Genomic DNA, 23808 nt, shown 5'->3' on the forward strand with positions numbered 1-23808 from the left:
ATTTCAATTTCAAATAACCGAAAGTGAGAGGTTGTAATCTGAAGAAAGGGGAAAAGGCCATTCTTGATCATGGGGTGAGACATTCTTACTAACCTGCTAGAGAACCCGTTTGGATTTAAGTATAACTTTTGTATGACTGAAGCCTTTAGTGAGAGGTCTGATGCTTTAATATTTAATCATTTCTGCCCTCCAAATTCATATTCATTATATAAATAGGACTGTTTAATTTTGTCTGACTTACCGTTCCAAATAAAATTGCATATTTTTTGCTCATATATTTTAAAAAAACATGTCGCTAGGTGTAGGCAAGGCCATAATCAAATAGGTAAAGTGGGATATGACTAAAGAGTTAATCAGGGTGATTTTTCCACAAATAGACAGGTATTTTCCTTTCCATGGTAGCAAGATCTTATCCATTGTTGCAAACTTTCTATTAAAATGTATTATAGTGAGAAATGTATTTATTTCGGGATATGAAGACTGTGTATAGTTTTCTTTGTGTTCATAAACACTCAACCAATAATGATACTCATCTTGAGCCATTCTCACACAAACATGCACGCACACACACAGCGGCCATTATGTACTAACAGTGTACCCACATTGAACAGAATGTATTATTCTGGTGCTAAACTATTTCTACAGAATGTAGCTGTATCCATGGAGTTCTGAACACCAAGGCAACACAGCACAAAGGACTAATGATTACATGCATTGGATGTGTTGTATCAAGAGACATGTCTTCTGTAATTGCATATGAACATTTCATAGCACTTTGCCCTGATTACATAATGAGTCCCTTCACACCGTGATAGTATATATTGTACAGCATATGTTCCTGCATCTCTGAACTCCTATTTAGTTTAGTCTAGTGCAGATTGTACTGTTCTGTTATGTCTGAAGTGGCAGCCTCAATCGAGAAAAACCTTTGACCATTTCCTATAGTCTCCATATGATTTACTTGTATTCAAGTCTCTTCCCTGTAAGGCGTGCTGGAGATCTTCGGAATAAAAGAACAAGTATTGATACAGCATGGTATATGGTTTGAGTCATTCAATCATTTGTCAAGGCCACCTAAATATGACAAACCCGTAGCCCTCAAGGCTCTCCATTATTAGCCAAATAAAAACCCAATTTGGACCAGCCATCTGGCATTTGCCAGAATTGCCCTATGGCCTGTCCGTCCCTGCCCCTAGCAAAAGACGCCCACTTAGAAAAGGCTTATCCAACAGTACACCCATTTTGCTCATAGGAGTAAGCACAACTGTTGTAAGAAAAGTGATCTAATTTACATGGGTGATCTAATAATATTGAGAGGTACTGCATGTGCTCTAATTTGGCACATGTATAAACTGCACTCAACATCACTGCAATCTCAGTGACTGGACCAAATGTTCACAAACGGACATCTTGGAGTGGGGAAGTGGTGAATTTTTAAAAAAAGGGGGGAAATCATTCACTTCCCAGAAGCTGTGGCCACTGGGCCATTCGTACAGTAAAGTAGAGTATAACTAATGGATTGTTTTTTTCTCCCATCAAGACAGATCCATTACAAAGTGCTCTTAGCCGGGTTGGGGCACGCTAATGCCACCTAGGGGTGGTCATCCATCATATAGTCTGTGTCGCATTCAATTCTGTCCCCAAACTCGAATGAATCGTTTGTCCCAGTGTTTGATACAGAGCAGACCCAGACAGGCACTTCCCTCTAACGTCCCCAGACTCCAAGGGAATCCCACAGACACTTCCTCAGTGGTCTATCTTTCCCAGACTAAATAACTCTGTTGACCCTGTTACTGTCAGTCATTATGACACACACACACACACACACCTAATCAAAGAAAGTGGCAGTGTGGTTGTGCATCGAGCAGCACACTTTTTAACTAAAAGGAAGTAGGTTTGATTATTTGATGCTGCATGCTATGTATAGAGGACGACTTTCAGTCTACACACAGTGTGAACCAGCGCATAAATTGAGATCATGTTTTTCAATCCCAGAGCTAATCCTAATTTTAAAAAATATATTAATTCAATCAAAAATTCTATACATTTTCCAGATTGTAATTTGGCTAATTATCCACTTTTGTTCATGAAATCAATTCAGGTCACGGTGGATGTTAAAGCAGCATATGGGTGGTACTTGTCATAGGGGACATAGGGATTTCTTCCTCCCTCCAAAGCCATGGTGATGTCATCATCGGTGAAGATCATGTGACTCAGACATGTTCCCAATCAATAGTGACCACCTGGGGACACCCTTCCCCCATTAGTAGAGATAACCTAGGGACACACTGCCCCCATCAGTAGAGACAGCCTAGGGACACTCTGCCACCATCAGTAGAGACAACCTGGGGTCACCCTGCCCCCATCAGTAGAGACAACCTAGGGACACACTGCCCCCATCAGTAGAGACAACCTAGGGACACCCTGCCCCCATAAGTAGAGACAACCTGGGGACACACTGCCCGGATGGCACTGAAGGATCATGGGTGATGGGTGTAGGACTCAGTCAGGGCCATGTGCAACAGAATGAAGTCCCTTCCTTCACTACCATGATTCATCACTGCCAGGGAGCGGGGGTTGTGTGTGTGTTTTTGGGGGGTGCATGAGAGAGAGAGAGAGGAGAGAGAGCGTGTGTGCATGCATGTGTGTGTATGTCGTATGTGGCTGCCTAAAGCCCAGATTCTCTGAGACAGGGGACTTGAGCGTGATGTCTGGACTGAATACTAAATATTTGAGTCCCAGAACAGGGGCCTTAGATAGAAGAAGAAGCTGCCATTATTATTTCACTTCATCTTCAATTGGAGTCGACGTTGCTGAAAAACATGGAAGAGAGAGATGGTGGTGTCTAGAATAGTAAGAGAAAGGAGGAGGGAGGGATTCTGAATCCCTCTCCTCCTTGTACTGTATATACAGGGGCGGCAGGGTAGCCTAGTGGTTAGAGCTTTGGACTAGTAACTGAAAGGTTTCATGTTCAAATCCCCGAGCTGTCGTTCTGCCCCTGAACAGGCAGTTAAATCCCCGAGCACTGTTTCTAGGCAGTCATTGAAAATAAGAATTTGTTCTTAACTGACTTGCCTAGTTAAATAAAGGTAAAGTAAAAAAATAAAAAATGTACCATAACAGTAATCTAGCAGTATTGGAAATGCAGACAGCACTTCTGTATTAATTAATTAATTAATTAATTAATTGTTGTTTGGTGATACTGCATAAGATGGCCTACACATCAAAGGTGGAATGTTCTCCAGCTGTAGTTAGAATTTTCAACATGGTTACTATGTCAATACAACATGCAACACAACGGTGTTACTAGGTGTAATTATAATCTCGCCAACCCAAAACTAAAATCTAGTGACAGATTGTTATGTGCGTCTGTCCACAAGAGATTGTTATTGCACCAATGTTCCTACACATGTGGAAGAGAAAATTACATGGGGAACTTCATCGCTTTTTAAGTTTACATTTGATTTGATTTGATTTATTAGGACCCCCATTAGCCAACGCCAATGGCGACAGCTAGTCTTACTTACTTATATTCAGCACAATTCAAGCTTCTACATACGTGGAAACTACATTTTCTTTTATATGTTTTCAGTATTATTATGTGGAAACTGCAATTTTATCCTGTGAAGTAATCAGGGGGTCATCTTCAAAACAATTCAGTAATTTTCCAAAAATACAACAAGAGGGCATTTTCTGGCTCTTTGCATCCTTGCAAAACTTTATTTTTATCTCAGTATTTTTTTTAAATAAAAGACCCTGTAAAGTATGAAAAAAACATCAATCATATCCCGTTAGAGTACTTTTTACAAACTCTGCTAATCTGAGTCCAATGGGCCTCACTGCTCTCCTAATAGGGTTGCAGCCAAATTAATTAGCTGCTTAATGCCGGAGAAAGTGCAATCAGCCAATGAACTCTGTGTCGAGGAGCACTAATTATGAATAATTCACTATGGCTGGATGCCAATCAACACTAAAAAGCATGAATGTAAAAGCCAATGCACTTACTGATTATTTATTAAGGTATAGTGAGGCAGAATGTGAACGAGTGATGTTGTATCGGGAAATGTCTTATATAACCTGACGGCAGGCTGAACAGAGAATGAAAAGGAGCTTGACAGCAATGTTTTCCTATTCGTGTTCTCTGTCATTGACTTTAAGCAGGAGAATAATTGTTATTGACTTTCAAGGCAGTGAGAGACAGGAAGCCATTGACTGCTGCGCTGAGGCCTGTGGTTTTACTGTAACTCTTGCTGCGCTTTAGAGCAGAAACGTCATGTTGAGACTTGATGTTGTGTCATAGGTATTCAGACTCGTTAAAGAGAGGGCCAATTTAATTGAGACATAGGCCTACATGTAGTAACAGGAAGATGGTTTGTAGTACCATTGCATGAGCCAATCCATTTTTATTGACTGTCAAACTATGCTAGTGTGTGATGACATCTCCAAGTCAATAAAAATAAACGAATAGTGCCTGCATGTATTTATCTACCATAATTAATATACTAAGCTCCTTCCAATATACACTTTATATACAAAAATGTGGACACCCCTTCAAATGAGTGGATTTGGCTACTTCAGCCACACCTGTTGCTGATCGGTGTATAAAATCGAGCACACAGCCATGCATTCTCCATAGACAAACATTGACAGTAGAACGGCCTTACTGAAGAGCTCAGTGACTCTCACCGTGGCACTGTCAATGGATGCCACCTTTCCAACAAGTCAGTTCGTAAAATGTCTGCCCTGCTAGAACTGCCCCAGTCAACTGTAAGTGCTGTTATTGGGAAGTAGAAAAGTCTAGAAGCAACAACGGCTCAGCTACGAAGTGGTTGGCCACACAAGCTCACAGAACAGGGACGCCGAGTGCTGAAGCGTGTAGCACGTACAAATCGTCTGTCCTCGGCTGCAACACTCACTACCGAGATCCAAACTGCCTCTGGAAGCAACGTCTGGAGTGGTGTAAAGCTTGCGCGCCATTGGACTCTGGAGCAGTGGAAACGCATTCTCTGGAGTGATGAATCACGCTTCACCAGTCCGATGGACGAATCTGGGTTTGGTGGATACCAGGAAAACGCTACCTGCCCAAGTGCCAACTGTAAAGTTTGGTGGAGGAGGAAAATGGTCATTTGAGAGAAATAAGCTTTTTGTGCGAATGGAACATTTCTGGGATCTTTTATTTCAGCTCATGAAACATGAGACCAACACTTTACATGTTGCGTTTATATTTCTCAGTACAAAAACAAGACATATCATCCTTGCATTTTTTTGTTCAGTGGGAATGCTGGTATTACAAATTGGGCAAAAGGACCAATAGTACCCAGGTCTGAATGATCTCCACAATCAAGTGACTACTAGACTAGAGCCTCTTGACCCATTGCAGGTTATGGTGACCTGGTCTGTGCTCTGTTGCAAAGCTTCAATCAAGCAGATTCCCTTTTACTTTGAGTAGACTGTGTGCAGACATGAAAGGAAATGTTATAGGGCAAATCGATGCCTTACGTCAGAGCGACCGATCCGCCTGCACTGTCGGTTGAGGGACGAGCGATGCCTAGGTGTGATGCCACCTGTCGGATGACAATGAGGGCAAACAGCATTAATAGATTAATAAACACTAAAAAGGTAAAGATATTGGTATGATGCAAATCCACTCTTCTTGATATAGTGTAGTAAAAGTATAACAAGACCTTGGCATTTACAGTAGGCTATATGCCATTGGGCTATATGCCATTGGGCTTGGAAAGGGTGGGGTCTTTGCTTGGCTACCCACCCCCATCGCCCTGGCAAAAAGCCACGCTCACTAACGGTTAATGAAGCAATAGATATAGCAGCTGAATTGAATTACTGCGTGGCAGGTTAGGAGAACTAACGTTGCATGTTAGGAGAATTTACGTGACAGGTTAAGAGAACGAGGTTAAAGTTAGATTTAGCGAAAAAGCTACAAGGAAGCAGCAATGCAAAATTGGTCTTGAGTGGCAACCAATCTACCCAATTAGGTGTTAGGTTTCATACACCCACTTATGATGATCCTCCCACTTATTTCGCAAATGCCCACATTCAGACAAAAATCCAGGTATTTAGTAGTTTATTAGGATCCCCATTAACTGTTTCTGAAGCAGCAGCTACTCTTCCTGGGGTCCACACAGAACATAAAACATGACATAATATCAATAGACGAGAACAGCTCAAGGACTGAACTACACACATTTTAAATAAGAACAATAGAACCAAAAAAGGTTCTACGGACGATGACACGCATACCACAGGAGGTTGGAGGCACCCCTCAGCCTCATTTTTTTTTAAAGCAAATGTTGTTGTTTGCTTGATTTTGCTATTCTGTATGCAGTTTCCAATGACTAGCCCTTCTATCCCTCTATCATCATGTCTGATTTGAAGGAGAGAAACGCTAGGGGGTGGAAAATGTCAAAGGGCCTCTGATGGCTTGGCCTTTCATCAGGCTTGGATTTCATGAGGTACATTCAGCATTGCAATGTTTTCTAATGGTTCAGCAACACATTTCACAACTGTTTCCTAACTATTCCAAGTCAGACTATTCAACTGTAATCAGACAGGCACCAAAAAGAAAGCCAATACTAAGTTATTTTCTACACTAATGCCATTTGTGTATTATTGGATACGATACTCAGATGAAATGTTAAATGTGTTTTATGTGTTGATCATCTGTTCCTAACTGAAGCCTGTTTGTGTTAACGTTATTTTGTTGGTATATTAATAATTCACCAAAACAACTCACATTCAATGGTAAACTATAGTTATATAGAGTAAAAGCTAGTAGTATAGTTCGTTTAAATAGTTGCTACATTACACTTGGCTCTCACTATTGCTAAAAAAGGAAAAAACTCCTAACCACTCTTGAGAAACTAAACCTATTCCCAAAAGGAACGAACTTTGGAATAAGAATTAAGTCGACAAAATAAAGACCAGACTTCACTACCCGCAATTCTTTCGGGTTAATCCCTCCTCAAATGATGTAGGCTAAAGTTTGAAATAATGGCAGTATTCTACTCTACCACTCCCACCGCTCCACAATGTGAGTGTGAATAAAAATATGTGCGTCTGAATCATAGGCAGACAGCTTAATGCTATTGGTTCGCGGAGAGACTTGTACCTGTAAGTGGGAGTGCCCATCGTCAGGATGAAATGTTCCTTCCTCCGATCCAGAGTAGTAGAGTCCGTTGAAGAATTCGATTGGGAATAATTTAATCAACATTCCCAGGACTCCCAGCATGCAGCCTATAACGTCGTGGAGCAAGGAGAGAGTGAGCGACTGGCTCAAAGGTAGGCTATAATTGGCGCTGTTTGTGTTTGGCAGGTGAGTTTAATTCGGTTTTCACACCGGTAGCCGTAAATAGAAGCGCCACGAATCATCTTGGAAGGGGAGGTGGAATGAGGAAGTTAAATTGATAGGTGCCAAGTCTGATTGATCAAGCTGTAATACACAATTAATTGGTATATAATATATATAGCTTATCCTGATACTTTTGCCTGCAAAATCGTGTAAATGTTTCTTACAAGTCAGAATGTTTTATATAATTAGGCCGATATTTAAACTTACTCTACCGGTTATCTGTGCGGTTTATCCTTCAAATGCTTGAAATTTGAGACAAGATATCCACAGGAAGGTATTTTTTTACATTACCCTTTTAGAGTCGGAACTATATGCCAGTAGGTATATGGTTCGGTTCGCCACCAAGGTAAAATTCGTTTTATTTTAGGAACTCGGTGTTCTCTCGTCAATAACTATTGAACCGGGCATGCCATAACAATGAACATTTTATAGTCTTAGGATGGGGAGAAATTGACACCTTTTGTCAATTCCTTTTATTTTTTAAGTCTTAAAAAAAAAAACACACAAAAAAGGTGTAGATTGTTCGCCATCCTCCCCGACTCAGAATATACCATTTTCATGACATGCTTGGTTTTTACAGGCTTTAGTGTCAGGCTGTAGGCTATATACCAATTCATTGTGTATTACAGCCCGGATAAATCAGGCTACTAGGCTATGCCATGGCCCCTAATGTCCTCGTGTTTTGAAGCCTACTAAATTGACAATTTGACTAAAGCGTGAGTACAGTATGTCACTTTCTACATGTATTTATTATGTGGAACTATTGGAATCTGCTGTATTTTATATATATTTTTTTCAAAGCAGCCAAATGGGTCTAAATTACACCAATACTGCAGACATCATTTTCAGCGAGTAGAAACTAGTCCAGTTACTCAAATGCCTCTGACAGTCAGAAACGTATCCAATCTGTTACACACAACAGTTTAAGCTTGAATTTGTAGATCGTTCCACATACTTTTTAAGTTTGCTTATAGGCTGTTTTTGTTCATAAGAGCACATTTTCCACATTCAATGATTTCAAAAGGTCTGCACTGAGTTTATACCATTGCAATATGGTAATGATAGCTGAGAAAGAATGGCCCCGGAGGGGATGTCTGCTGTTTTACGGCTCCTAACCAGCTGTGCTATTTTTTTCACATTGTTTGTAACTTATTTTGTACATCATTTTGCTGCTACCGTCTCTTATGACCGAAAGAGCTTCTGGATATCAGAACAACGATTACTCACCTCAAACTAGACCAATATTTTTTCTTTAATGAGTCCATCACGAAGGATAATGCTGCTTCTCCGTGACCAGGCCCAAATCCCCGTCATTCGTGTGAAGAAAACATTTGTCAGCGAGAGGGGGAAAAAAACTCTAGACCACATTTACTCCACACACAGAGACGCATACAAAGCTCACCCTCAATTTGGCAAATCTGACCATAATTCTATCTTCCTGCTTACAAGCTAAAATTAAAGCAGGGAGTACCAGTGACTCACTCAATACGGAAGCGGTCAGATTACGCGGAGGCTACGCTACAGGACTGTTATGGTATCACAGACTGGAATATGTTCCGGGATTCATCCAATGGCATTGAGGAGTACACCACCTCAGTCACCGGCATCGTCAATAAGTGCATCGACGACGTCGTCCCCACAGTGACCGTAAATACATATCCCAACCAGAAGCCATGGATTACAGGCAACATCCGTACCGAACTAGAGGCTGGAGCTGCTGCTTTCAAGGAGGCAGGACACTAATCCGGATACTTATAAGAAATCCCGCTATGCCCTCAGACGAACCATCAAACAGGCAAAGTGTCAATACAGGACTAAGATGGAATCATACTACACCGGCTCCGATGCTCGTCGGATGTGGCAGGGCTTGCAAACTATTATGGACGACAAAGGGAAACCCAGCCGCGAGCTGCCCAGTGACGTAAGCCTACCAGAGCAGCTAAATGCCTTTTATGCTCGCTTCGAGGCAAGCAACACTGAAGCATGTATGAGAGCACCAGCTGTTCCAGACGACTGTGTAATCACGTTTTCTGTAGCCAATGTGAGCAAGACCTTTAAACAGGTCAATATTCATAAGGCTGCGGGGCCAGACAGATTACCAGGACGTGTACTCAAAGCATGCATGGACCAACTGGCAAGTGTCTAACACTGACATTTTCAACTGCTCCCTGACTGAGTCTAATACTTACATGTTTCAAGCAGACCACCATAGTCCCTCTGCCCAAGAAAGCGTAGGTAACCTGCCATAAAGTGCTTTGAAAAGCTAGTCATGGCTCACATAAACACCATCATCCCGGGAAACCCTAGACCCACTCCAATTTGCATACCGCCCCAACAGATCCACAGATGATGCAGTCTCAATCGCACTCCACACTGCCCTTTCCCACCTGGACAAAAGGAACACCGATGTGAGAATGCTATTCATTGACTACAGCGCATTGTTCAACACCATAGTGGACACAAAGCACATCACTAACCTAAGGACCCTGGGACTAAACACCTCCTTCAGCAACTGGATCCTGGACTTCCTGACAGGCCGCCCCCAGGTGGTAAGGGTAGGCAACAACACATCTGCCACGCTGATCCTCAACATGGGGGTCCCTCGGTGTGCGTGCTTAGTCCACTCCTGTACTCCCTGTTCACCCACGACTGCGTTGCCAAGCACGACTTCAACACCATCATTAAGTTTGCTGACGACACAACAGTGGTAGGCTTGATCACCGACAACGAGACAGCCTATAGGGAGAAGGTCAGTGACCTGGCTGGGTGGTGCCAGGCAAACAACCTCTCCCCTCAACGTGAGCAATACAAAGGGGATGTTTGTGGACCACAGGAAAAGGAGTTCCGAACAGGTCCCCTTTAACATCGAAGGGGCTGTAGTGGAGTAAGTCAAGAGTTACATGTTCCTGGGTGTCCACATCACCAACAAACTATCATGGTCCAAACACACAAAGACAGTCGTGAAGAGGGCACGACAATGCCTTTTCTCCCTCAGGAGACTGAAAATATTTGGCATGGGTCCCCAGATCCTCAAAAGGGTCTACAGCTGCACCATCGAGAGCATCCTTACCAGTTGCATCACCGCCTGGTATGGCAACTGCTCGGCATCTAACCATAAGGCGCAACAGAGGGTAGTGCGTAAGGCCCAGTACATCACTGGGGCGAAGCTTCCTGCCATCCAGGACCTATATACTAGGCTGTGTCAAAGGAAGGCCTAAATAATTGTCAAAGACTCCAGTCACCCAAGTCATAGACTGTTCTCTCTGCTACCGCACGGCAAGCGGTACCGGAGCACCAAGTCTAGGTCCAAGAGGCTCCTTAACAGCTTCTGGAAACAGAAGATACTCTGCAGGACGGAATACATCCCAATCATCTTGGCTCCTGGACCCTGTCTACGCATTTCAAGGCAATGTTGAAACAATGACTTATCAATGACCCAAGACCAGCTACACTAATCCCTACCATTGTGACAATGAGTCGTCATAATGCTTCATTACATGTACATTAGCACAGGGGCTTTGATAGACACAATGTAAGTAACTTAATGTATTTCCCCCTAATTGCCCTGAATACCTTTGTTAATCCTACAGCTATTGGATGCAGTAATCATAATTCTATGAACCAGAGTTACACTGTTAGCACTGAGATGGTGTGCCCTAGTAGGAAGACCACTTTGTGCAGCTCACCCTGAACTATCAAGTCTACTTCTGATTAGCTTCCCAGTAAAGCATTAAAAAGAATTAAGCAACCCAGAAAAGTGCTAAAACATAGCCCATATTAACATATGCAGCCTGAGAAACAAGGTCCATGAAGTCAATAACTTGCTGATAACAGATGACATTACTAGAAAGTGTGTGCCCTCAGGCCTGGAGGGAAGCTAAAGTCATTCTGCTACCCAAGAATAGTAAAGCCCCCTTTTACTGGCTCAAATAGCTGACCAATCAGCCTGTTGTCAACCCTTAGTAAACTTCTGGAAAAAATTGTGTTTGACCAGTTATTATGCCATTTCACAGTGAACAAATTGACAACAGATTTTCAGCACACATATAGGGAAGGACACTCAACAAGCACGCCACTTATTGGCTGAGAGAAATTGGGAACCAAGATGTTTCTCACCATAGAGCTGTCGATGATGACAGCTGATGAAATGGCTGAGGATGTCTGGTCGTTCTTGCACCTTGAGTGGTTTAGAAGACCCCTCGTGGCTCGATGGACCCGAGCCAGCCATAGAATCCATCGTGGCTGATGAAGGGGAAGATCTGAAGCCACGGTAGAAGCCACCGGAGAGAGCGAGAGAGGGAGACAGAACAGGGGACAAAGTCGCAGGTACCTCTGGATCCAATCTCAAAGCGGAAGTCCTCCGGGATGAAGGTGCCGGAACATCTGGATCCAAGGCAGCAAAGCTTTTCCTGTGTCTCCCAGGGGTTCCCCAGCAGCTTGTCTAAGTTTGCTACTGTTTCTCTAAGAGTAGCCCATAGTCCGTATTGCCCCGGAATCAAACGGCTCCTGCAACGTTGAAAACGTTTGTTAGCGACCTCCATTTAAAACTACAGACTAGCTGGGCTTCTGTGATTCTCTTCTTAACAGGAATTTACTAAAATGTTGCTATGAGCTACAGTGTATTCACAAATACAGCACGCACCCCCACCTCCCAAAACAAGAACAGCCAGTGAAATGGCAAACACACAAGCAACACACCTGAGTCACACACCAGTACGGCAAACGAAAAGAAAGCGGAGAACTTGGTCTGTATGGATCCTGCCTGCGCATACACAACACGAGCAGGAGCTGACCAACCCGCAAGTTGGTGCTGAAGAAACGAGCAGTAAATTGGGAGGCAGTGAGACAAAACACTGGTCAACAAGTTAGTAATTGATATAATAACGAGGCATCCTCTCCTCTGTGATTTGGAAATAATTACAATGCTGTTGCCATGATGATTAACGGTAAAGATACAGATAATGACCATGACAATGCTGTTGTGATGAGATTAACATGATGATCCGGATAAGAAATGAGGATGATGGGTAACACTTTATTTGAGTGTGTATAAGGACTGTTGGTTAAATAAACAACGTAGCCCAGTGTTTGCCTGCTCCTGGGGTCCTAGCCTGATGACTCACACTACATTTTTCTACTGCACTGTCATTCACTACATACTTTAGTTTGAGACTTCCATCATTGACGTTGTTTGTGGTGATGAGGGGCACAAGTGACGTTCTGGCCCAACCCATCGGTTTCTAGACCAATCAGACGGGCCCGAATATGTTAGAATTCGGTGAAGGGTCAGGGAGGTACTCCGCTCAAGACTCATTGCAGATAAGAAACAAACGTCCGTGGGCGTGGCGTAACATTTGGTTGCCAGGAGACGGAGGACCCAGAAGGATGCATATTTTTGTTTTTGCCCTGTAGGTTTGATGATTAGTTGAGAAGTTGAACCAAGTGTGTTCGTGGAAGGACAAAAATAATAATGTCCACTAAGGTAACTGCACAATTGTCAGAAAATGTTAATAAAAGCTTGAAAAAAAATCTGATTATCCGTGTGTGGTCTCTCTCTCGCTCTCTCCAGGTCTGGACGCTCCTCTCCAGCAGTACCCCTTCAAAGAGTGGAGGGTGACGGGGTTGGACCTGCTGCAGCTCTCCTCCCAGGACCTGGAGCAGCTGGGCGTTCACAAGATCAGCCACCAGGAGCTCATCCTGGAGGCTGTGGAGAAGCTCTGCTCCCTGGTGAGACCCGGGCTGCTGCTCCCTGGGGGCTCGAGGGCTCATAGATTGATACAAGGCCCAAGGTTTTATTTTATTCATAAAAAACAAAATCATGGTTGGAAGATTTCTGGAATAAACAGGGAATCTGAAATCCTCCTACCAGGATTTCTGGAAAATGTAGGAATTTTGTGGAAAGTTACCGTCAATTTTGGTTGATAAATGTGTAGACTTTACTGTGAAGTGCTTGCTTATGAGCCCTTCCCAATGATGCAGTTTAAAAGTATAACACACTAGAATGGATTTGTATTCAGGGAGTACCAGTACCAGATCAATGTGCAGAGGTACAAGGTATTTGAGGTAGATATGTACATGAAGGAAGGGTAAAGTTACTAGGCATCAGGATAGATAATAATAAGGTATTTGAGGTAGATATGTACATGAAGGCAGGGTAAAGTTACTAGGCATCAGGATAGATAATAATAAGGTATTTGAGGTAGATATGTACATGAAGGCAGGGTAAAGTTACTAGGCATCAGGATAGATAATAATAAGGTATTTGAGGTAGATATGTACATGAAGGCAGGGTAAAGTTACTAGGCATCAGGATAGATAATAATAAGATAGTAAAGGGTAAAGACATTTAAATGTGTTAACCCTCGCAAGGCTGCAGGCCCAGACGGCATCCCCAGCCGCGCCCTCAGAGCATGCGCAGACCAGCTGGCCGGTGTGTTTACGGACATATTCAATCAATCCCTATACCAGTCTGCTGTTCCCACATGCTTCAAGAGGGCCACCATTGTTCCTGTTCCCAAGAAAGCTAAGGTAACTGAGCTAAACGACTACCGCCCGTAGCACTCACTTCCGTCATCATGAAGTGCTTTGAGAGACTAGTCAAGGACCATATCACCTCCACCCTACCTGACACCCTAGACCCACTCCAATTTGCTTACTGCCCAAATAGGTCCACAGACGATGCAATCTCAACCACACTGCACACTGCCCTAACCCATCTGGACAAGAGGAATACCTATGTGAGAATGCTGTTCATCGACTACAGCTCGGCATTCAACACCATAGTACCCTCCAAGCTCGTCATCAAGCTCGAGACCCTGGGTCTCGACCCCGCCCTGTGCAACTGGGTACTGGACTTCCTGACGGGCCGCCCCCAGGTGGTGAGGGTAGGCAACAACATCTCCTCCCCGCTGATCCTCAACACTGGGGCCCCACAAGGGTGCGTTCTGAGCCCTCTCCTGTACTCCCTGTTCACCCACGACTGCGTGGCCACGCACGCCTCCAACTCAATCATCAAGTTTGCGGACGACACAACAGTGGTAGGCTTGATTACCAATAACGACGAGACGGCCTACAGGGAGGAGGTGAGGGCCCTCGGAGTGTGGTGTCAGGAAAATAACCTCACACTCAACGTCAACAAAACTAAGGAGATGATTGTGGACTTCAGGCAACAGCAGAGGGAACACCCCCCTATCCACATCGATGGAACAGTAGTGGAGAGGGTAGCAAGTTTTAAGTTCCTCGGCATACACATCACAGACAAACTGAATTGGTCCACTCACACAGCATCGTGAAGAAGGCGCAGCAGCGCCTCTTCAACCTCAGGAGGCTGAAGAAATTCGGCTTGTCACCAAAAGCACTCACAAACTTCTACAGATGCACAATCGAGAGCATCCTGGCGGGCTGTATCACCGCCTGGTACGGCAACTGCTCCGCCCACAACCGTAAGGCTCTCCAGAGGGTAGTGAGGTCTGCACAACGCATCACCGGGGCAAACTACCTGCCCTCCAGGACACCTACACCACCCGATGTTACAGGAAGGCCATAAAGATCATCAAGGACATCAACCACCCGAGCCACTGCCTGTTCACCCCGCTATCATCCAGAAGGCGAGGTCAGTACAGGTGCATCAAAGCTGGGACCGAGAGACTGAAAAACAGCTTCTATCTCAAGGCCATCAGACTGTTAAACAGCCACCACTAACATTGAGTGGCTGCTGCCAACACACTGACACTGACACTGACTCAACTCCAGCCACTTTAATAATGGGAATTGATGGGAAATGATGTAAATATATCACTAGCCACTTTAAACAATGCTACCTTATATAATGTTACTTACCCTACATTATTCATCTCATATGCATACGTACATACTGTACTCTATATCATCGACTGCATCCTTATGTAATACATGTATCACTAGCCACTTTAACTATGCCACTTTGTTTACATACTCATCTCATATGTATATACTGTACTCGATACCATCTACTGTATCTTGCCTATGCTGCTCTGTACCATCACTCATTCATATATCCTTATGTACATATTCTTTATCCCCTTACACTGTGTATAAGACAGTAGTTTTGGAATTGTTAGTTAGATTACTTGTTGGTTATTATTGCATTGTCGGAACTAGAAGCACAAGCATTTCGCTACACTCGCATTAACATCTGCTAACCATGTGTATGTGACAAATAACATTTGATTTGATTTTAAAGTTACTAGGCATCAGGATAGATACGAGTAAAATAAAGAACAAAGTAATAGCAGCAGCAAATGAAATGATATGAGTGTGTGTGTTGTGATGTGTCGTTGTGTGTGTGGTCAGTGCAGATAGTTTGGGTATCATTAATGGACTATTTAGCAGTCTTACGGCTTGGGGGTAGAAGCTGCCTCGGAACCTGTTGGTCCGATAGCCGATGTTCCAGTACCGTTTGCCGGATGGTAGCAGAGTGAACAGTCTATGGCTTGGTGGTTGGAGTCTTTGGCAATTCTTTGTGCTTTTCTCTGACACCGGCTGATTTTAAGAGGTCCTGGATGGCAGGGATGTACATGGGCTGTCCGCACCCCCCTCTGTATCAGACAAGGGTGGTGCATTTTCCATACCAAGCAGTGATGCAGCCGGTCAAGATGCTTTCTATTGCAGCTGTAGAACTTTTTGAGGATCCGAGGACCCATGACAAATCTTTTCAGTCTCCAGAGGGGGAAAAGGTGTTGTCGTGCCGTCTTCATGACTTCATGACTCTTTCTCCTATAGTCCACAATCAGCTCCTTGGTCTTACTGACTTTGAGGGAGAGGTTGTTGTCCTGGCAACACACTGCTAAGTCTCTGACCTCCTCCCTGTAGGCTGACTCATCAGTGACGGTAACCACCGCCGTGTCGTCAGCAAACTTGTTGTTGGAGTTGTGGGTGAACAGGGAGTACAGGAGGGGACTAGGTACACACCCCTGAGGGGCCCACGTGTTGAGAGTCAACGTGGCGGAGGTTGTTGCCTAACCTCACCACCTTGGGCCGGCCCGTCAGGAAGTCCAGGATCTAGTTGCAAAGGGAGGGGTTCAGTCACAGGGTCCCTAGCTTGGAGGGGACTATGGTCTTGAATGCTGAGCTGTAGTCTTCTCACATAGTTATTTCCCCTCTTGTCCAGGTGAGAGAGGGAAATGTGAAGTGCATTTGAGATTGTGTCATCTGTGGATCTGTTGGGGCGATATCCGAATTGGAGTTGGTCTAGGGTGTCTGTGTGAAGCTCTTTTTCATTCTCGTTTTGGGCTAAATAAATCAGAGCTGTAGCTGTTTCAGAAACACAGATCTGGGTCTGTACCAGCCTAAATAAGTGACTGCTTCTATTCTAACCTTTTCAAGTCCCCCTCTGACATTCACCAACTGCCATTTTACAGATTACAGCAGAGGGTTGAGTTATTAAGTTCAGGATTCATCTGGTGTTTTATTGTTTTCACTTTGCCTGCAGAGAGGCATGGCTGTGTGTGTGTGTGTGTGTGTGTGTGTGTGTGTGTGCACACTTCATCTAAAACCAAAGGCTAACACAAAAGAAGCTAGTGATCATACTTCTCATATGCAAGTTACTGTGTGGGGAATGTTTGTTGTCACTGGCTAACAGGCACCTCCTCTTCTCTCCAATTTCCCATGTCTTCCATTCTCACTCAAGTTTTTCCTTAAATAAATTGTCTCTGCTCTCCTCCCTCCACCCATTGCTGTTTCCCTCAACACAAACTTTCTGTGAACTCAGTCTCGGGTCACTAATGGATACAGAGTACACATTTTCTGTGTTTCACCGCATCCAAGTTTCAACGTGCTTTTGCTTCCCCTGGGAGGATTAATTTAGTCGAAGGGCCTGTGGGTTTGAGTGGCGTAACCGCGGATGCCAGGCCGGGGCTAAGCCGTTGATCTGCTTGTAATGGTCTGCTTTAAGAAATAACTGAATAACAAGGGGGTTTCTGCCCTTCATGATTTAATGAAGTGGTCTCAGAGTAGGAGCGCTGATCTAGGATCAGGTCCCCCCCTGTCCATGTAATGCTATTCATTATGATCTAAAAGGCAAAGCTGATCCTAGATCAGCACTCCTAATTATGACTACAGGCCCTGGTCTTTCCTATGGTCTGAATGGCCCCAGCAGCATGTAGTGACTAAAGGTCTGATCGGGTGCTGGGTGCTATTAAGTGTAATACTGTAATGGTTTATGGTAAGCTTTCCGGAGGGAAATGTTATGAACTACAAAGGACTCATTGAGATTTCTAGCTGCTGTGTGTGTGTCTATTGTCCATCTTCGTTTCTGTGTGTGTACTGTCCATCTTCGTTTCTGTGTGTGCGTGTGCTGTCCATCTTCGTTTCTGTGTGAGTGTACTGTCCATCTAAGTGTGTCCGTGTGAGTGTACTGTATATCTACGTGTGTGTCCGTGTGAGTGTACTGTCCATCTTCGTTTCTGTGTGTGTGTGTGTGTGTGTGTGTGTGAGTGTACTGTCCATCTTCGTGTGTGTGAGTGTACTGTCCATCTTCGTTTCTGTGTGTGTGTGTGAGTGAGTGTACTGTCCATATTCATTTCTGTGTGTGAGTGTACTGTCCATCTTCGTGTGTGTGAGTGTACTGTCCATCTTAGTTTCTGTGTGTGTGTGTGTGTGTGTACTGTCCATCTTCATTTCTGTGTGTGAGTGTACTGTCCATCTTCGTTTCTGTGTGTGTGTGTGTGTGTGTGTGTGTGTGTGTGAGTGTACTGTCCATCTTCGTGTGTGTCCGTGTGAGTGTATGGAGGTTTCATTCTTGTTTTTTTATCTCTGGAATGTACATCCTTGAATGTGTATCGTCACAGGGCTCCCGAGTGGCACAGTAGTCTAAATCAAATCAAATCAAATCAAATTTTATTTGTCACATACACATGGTTAGCAGATGTTAATGCGAGTGTAGCGAAATGCTTGTGCTTCTAGTCCCGACAATGCAGTAATAACGAGCAAGTAATCTAACTAACAATTCCAAAAAAACTACTGTCATACACAGTGTAAGGGGATAAAGAATATGTACATAAGGATATATGAATGAGTGATGGTACAGAGCAGCATAGGCAAGATACAGTAGATGATATCGAGTACAGTATATACATATGAGATAAGTATGTAAACCAAGTGGCATAGTTAAAGTGGCTAGTGATACATGTATTACATAAGGATGCAGTCGATGATATAGAGTACAGTATCAACGTATGCATATGAGATGAACAATGTAGGGTAAGTAACATTATATAAGGTAGCATTGTTTAAAGTGGCTAGTGATATATTTACATCATTTCCCATGATTAAAGTGGCTGGAGTAGAGTCAGTGTCATTGACAGTGTGTTGGCAGTAGCCACTCAATGTTAGTGGTGGCTGTTTAACAGTCTGATGGCCTTGAGATAGAAGCTGTTTTTCAGTCTCTCGGTCCCAGCTTTGATGCACCTGTACTGACCTCGCCTTCTGGATGGCAGCGGGGTGAACAGGCAGTGGCTCGGGTGGTTGATGTCCTTGATGATCTTTATGGCCTTCCTGTAGCATCGGGTGGTGTAGGTGTCCTGGAGGGCAGGTAGTTTGCCCCGGTGATGCGTTGTGCAGACCTCACTACCCTCTGAGAGCCTTACGGTTGAGGGCGGTGCAGTTGCCATACCAGGCGGTGATACAGCCCGCCAGGATGCTCTCGATTGTGCATCTGTAGAAGTTTGTGAGTGCTTTTGGTGACAAGCCGAATTTCTTCAGCCTCCTGAGGTTGAAGAGGCGCTGCTGCGCCTTCCTCACGATGCTGTCTGTGTGAGTGGACCAATTCAGTTTGTCTGTGATGTGTATGCCGAGGAACTTAAAACTTGCTACCCTCTCCACTACTGTTCCATCGATGTGGATGGGGGTGTTCCCTCTGCTGTTTCCTGAAGTCCACAATCATCTCCTTAGTTTTGTTGACGTTGAGTGTGAGGTTATTTTCCTGACACCACACTCCGAGGGCCCTCACCTCCTCCCTGTAGGCCGTCTGTCGTTGTTGGTAATCAAGCCTACCACTGTTGTGTGTCCGCAAACTTGATGATTGAGTTGGAGGCGTGCATGGCCACGCAGTCGTGGGTGAACAGGGAGTACAGGAGAGGGCTCAGAACGCACCCTTGTGGGGCCCCAGTGTTGAGGATCAGCGGGGAGGAGATGTTGTTGCCTACCCTCACCACCTGGGGGCGGCCCGTCAGGAAGTCCAGTACCCAGTTGCACAGGGCGGGGTCGAGACCCAGGGTCTCGAGCTTGATGTGGAGGGTACTATGGTGTTGAATGCCGAGCTGTAGTCGATGAACAGCATTCTCACATAGGTATTCCTCTTGTCCAGATGGGTTAGGGCAGTGTGCAGTGTGGTTGAGATTGCATCGTCTGTGGACCTATTTGGGCGGTAAGCAAATTGGAGTGGGTCAAGGGTGTCAGGTAGGGTGGAGGTGATATGGTCCTTGACTAGTCTCTCAAAGCACTTCATGATGACGGATGTGAGTGCTACGGGCGGTAGTCGTTTAGCTCAGTTACCTTAGCTTTCTTGGGAACAGGAACAATGGTGGCCCTCTTGAAGCATGTGGGAACAGCAGACTGGTATAGGGATTGATTGAATATGTCCGTAAACACACCGGCCAGCTGGTCTGCGCATGCTCTGAGGGCGCGGCTGGGGATGGTCTGGGCCTGCAGCCTTGCGAGGGTTAACACGTTTAAATGTCTTACTCACTTCGGCTGCAGTGAAGGAGAGACTGCATGTTTCCGTTGCAGGCCGTGTCAGTGGCACTGTATTGTCCTCAAAGCGGGCAAAAAGTTATTTAGTCTGCCTGGGAGCAAGACATCCTGGTCCGTGACTGGGCTGGGTTTCTTCCTGTAGTCCGTGATTGACTGTAGACCCTGCCACATACCTCTTGTGTCTGAGCCGTTGAATTGAGATTCTACTTTGTCTCTGTACTGGCGCTTAGCTTGTTTGATAGCCTTGCGGAGGGAATAGCTGCACTGTTTGTATTCAGCCATGTTACCAGACACCTTGCCCTGATTAAAAGCAGTGGTTCGTGCCTTCAGTTTCACACGAATGCTGCCATCAATCCACGGTTTCTGGTTAGGAAATGTTTTAATCGTTGCTATGGGAACGACATCTTCAACGCACGTTCTAATGAACTCGCACACCGTATCAGCGTATTCGTCAATGTTGTTGTCTGACGCAATACGAAACATCTCCCAGTCCACGTGATGGAAGCAGTCTTGGAGTGTGGAGTCAGCTTGGTCGGACCAGCGTTGGACAGACCTCAGCGTGGGAGCTTCTTGTTTTAGTTTCTGTCTGTAGGCAGGGATCAACAAAATGGAGTCGTGGTCAGCTTTCCCGAAAGGGGGGCGGGGCAGGGCCTTATATGCGTCGCGGAAGTTAGAGTAACAATGATCCAGGGTCTTTCCACCCCTGGTTGCGCAATCGATATGCTGATAAAATTTAGGGAGTCTTGTTTTCAGATTAGCCTTGTTAAAATCCCCAGCTACAATGAATGCAGCCTCCGGATAAATCGTTTCCAGTTTGCAGAGAGTTAAATAAAGTTCGTTCAGAGCCATCGATGTGTCTGCTTGGGGGGGGATATATACGGCTGTGATTATAATCGAAGAGAATTCTCTTGGTAGATAATGCGGTCTACATTTGATTGTGAGGAATTCTAAATCAGGTGAACAGAAGGATTTGAGTTCCTGTATGTTTCTTTCATCACACCATGTCACGTTGGCCATAAGACATACGCCCCCGCCCCTCTTCTTACCAGAAAGATGTTTGTTTCTGTCGGCGCGATGCGTGGAGAAACCCGCTGGCTGCACCGCTTCGGATTGCGTCTCTCCAGTGAGCCATGTTTCCGTGAAGCAGAGAACGTTACAGTCTCTGATGTCCTCTGGAATGCTACCCTTGCTCGGATTTCATCAACCTTGTTGTCAAGAGACTGGACATTGGCAAGAATAATGCTAGGGAGTGGTGCACGATGTGCCCGTCTCCGGAGTCTGACCAGAAGACCGCTTCGTTTCCCTCTTTTTCTGAGTCGTTTTTTTGGTCGCTGCATGTGATCCACTCGGTTACACTGGTTGTAAGGCAGAATACAGGATCCGCGTCGCGAAAAACATATTCTTGGTCGTACTGATGGTGAGTTGACGCTGATCTTATATTCAGTAGTTCTTGTCGGCTGTATGTAAAGAAACCTAAGATGACCTGGGGTACTAGTGTAAGAAATAACACGTAAAAAAACAAAAAACTGCATAGTTTCCTAAGGCGGCCATCTCTGTCGGCGCCGGAAGTAGGTCTAAGACACTGCATCTCAGTGCAAGAGGCGTCACTGCAGTACCTGGTTTGAATCCAGGCTGCATCATATCCGGTCGTCATTGGGAGTCCCATAGGGCGGGGCGCACAATTGTCCCAGAGTCGTCCGGGTTTGGCCGTTGTAGGCCGTCATTGTAAATAAGAATTTGTTCTTAACTGTCTTGCCTTGTTAAATAAATAAAATAGGAACAACAGATACCCATAATTACCATCTACTGTATTTAAATATACAAATATCCATGAAACATTAATAAACACTTCGTCAAGGTTGACTGTTCTCCGTGGGACATGTGACCATGTCCTTAATCACAGAGCTATACAGCACATATGACCATAAGTGTGTGAGGTGGTGGTGTGTGTGTGTGTGTGTGTGTGTGTGTGTGTGAGGTGGTGTGTGTGTGTGTGTGAGGTGGTGTGTGTGTGTGTGAGGTGGTGGTGTGTGTGGTGTGTGTGTGTGAGGTGGTGTGTGTGTGTGTGAGGAGGTGGTGTGTGTGTGTGAGGTGGTGGTGTGTGTGAGGTGGTGTGTGTGTGTGTGTGTGTGTGTGAGGTGGTGTGAGGTGGTGGTGGTGTGTGAGTGTGTGTGGTGGTGTGTGTGTGTGAGGTGGTGGTGGTGTGTGTGTGTGGTGGTGGTGTGTGTGTGTGGTGGTGGTGTGTGAGGTGGTGGTGGTGTGTGAGGTGGTGGTGTGTGTGTGAGGTGGTGGTGTGTGTGTGAGGTGGTGGTGTGTGTGGTGTGAGGTGGTGGTGTGTGTGTGCGTGTGTGCAGACAAATGACCAGCTCCTTGAAAGTGTGGAAAGACACTCAGCCTGGACCTGTAATGACTGTCCATTAAAGTATGAGGCCATCTACCGTCTATTCTTCCTCCCCAGATAGTATCTTTCTTGTACGATATATATATATATACACACACACTAGGGGTGAAATGCTTCACAAAACTCACGGTACGATATGGTTCGGTACGGTTTTAATACATCGACAAAATAAATGCCTGAGAAATATGTCATTTGTATTTAGATTTTTCATGTATTATAATAGTAAACACGGGTAGCTTGAGTTCCCAGGAGCAGATGGAAACCAACAGACAACAAAAAACAGCAGTGTCTGCCTTATAACAGGAAATAAAATAGTCATTTAAAACAGAACTTCAACAAGAGTGTGTAGTCCAGCAGCATATATCAACATTAAGTCACACAGCAGGGCCTTGAACAAAATAGGACCACTTGAGACTGATTACTTGAAAAAAAAAAGTTTTATCAGATTTTCAAGTTTTTCTTTAAGAAGATTAGTCTATTCACATGATCTGCAGTGAGCACTGATGGGCTTGCTGTGACAATGTCAGCTGCTGTGGAGAATACCCTCTCGCTAGGGACAGAGGTCCCAGGCACAGCCAGGTAGCTGTGACAATGTCAGCTGCTGTGGAGAATACCCTCTCGCTAGGGACAGAGGTCCCAGGCACAGCCAGGTAGCTGTGACAATGTCAGCTGCTGTGGAGAATACCCTCTCGCTAGGGACAGAGGTCCCAGGCACAGCCAGGTAGCTGTGACAATGTCAGCTGCTGTGGAGAATACCCTCTCGCTAGGGACAGAGGTCCCAGGCACAGCCAGGTAGCTGTGACAATGTCAGCTGCTGTGGAGAATACCCTCTCGCTAGGGACAGAGGTCCCAGGCACAGCCAGGTAGCTGTGACAATGTCAGCCGCTGTAGAGAATAGCCTCTCGCTAGGGACAGAGGTCCCAGGCACAGCCAGGTAGCTGTGACAATGTCAGCCGCTGTGGAGAATACCCTCTCGCTAGGGACAGAGGTCCCAGGCACAGCCAGGTAGCTGTGACAATGTCAGCCGCTGTGGAGAATACCCTCTCGCTAGGGACAGAGGTCCCAGGCACAGCCAGGTAGCTGTGACAATGTCAGCTGCTGTGGAGAATACCCTCTCTCTAGGGACAGAGGTCCCAGACACAGCCAGGTAGCTGTGGAGAATACCCTCTCGCTAGGGACAGAGGTCCCAGGCACAGCCAGGTAGTTGTGGAGAATACCCTCTCGCTAGGGACAGAGGTCCCAGGCACAGCCAGGTAGCTGTGACAATGTCAGCCGCTGTGGAGAATACCCTCTCGCTAGGGACAGAGGTCCC

The 23808-nt window shown here is 45.1% G+C and overlaps 1 protein-coding gene across 3 annotated transcripts in view; it reads left to right on the forward strand.

The window, feature by feature from the left end:
• Positions 1 to 7160: 7160 nt before the first annotated feature.
• LOC112262078 (connector enhancer of kinase suppressor of Ras 1) overlaps positions 7161 to 23808 on the forward strand; it is a 121689-nt gene continuing 105041 nt past the window's right edge. For all 3 annotated transcript variants that reach the window (XM_042330184.1, XM_042330185.1, XM_042330186.1), the window contains exons 1-2: positions 7161 to 7296; positions 12936 to 13093. In XM_042330184.1, coding sequence (XP_042186118.1) covers positions 7245 to 7296; positions 12936 to 13093 — 210 coding nt within the window. In that variant the 5' untranslated portion in view covers positions 7161 to 7244. The remainder of the gene's footprint in view (positions 7297 to 12935; positions 13094 to 23808) is intronic.

This window comes from Oncorhynchus tshawytscha, linkage group LG11 (genome assembly GCF_018296145.1).
Source record: "Oncorhynchus tshawytscha isolate Ot180627B linkage group LG11, Otsh_v2.0, whole genome shotgun sequence".
NCBI classification, from domain to species: domain Eukaryota; kingdom Metazoa; phylum Chordata; class Actinopteri; order Salmoniformes; family Salmonidae; genus Oncorhynchus; species Oncorhynchus tshawytscha.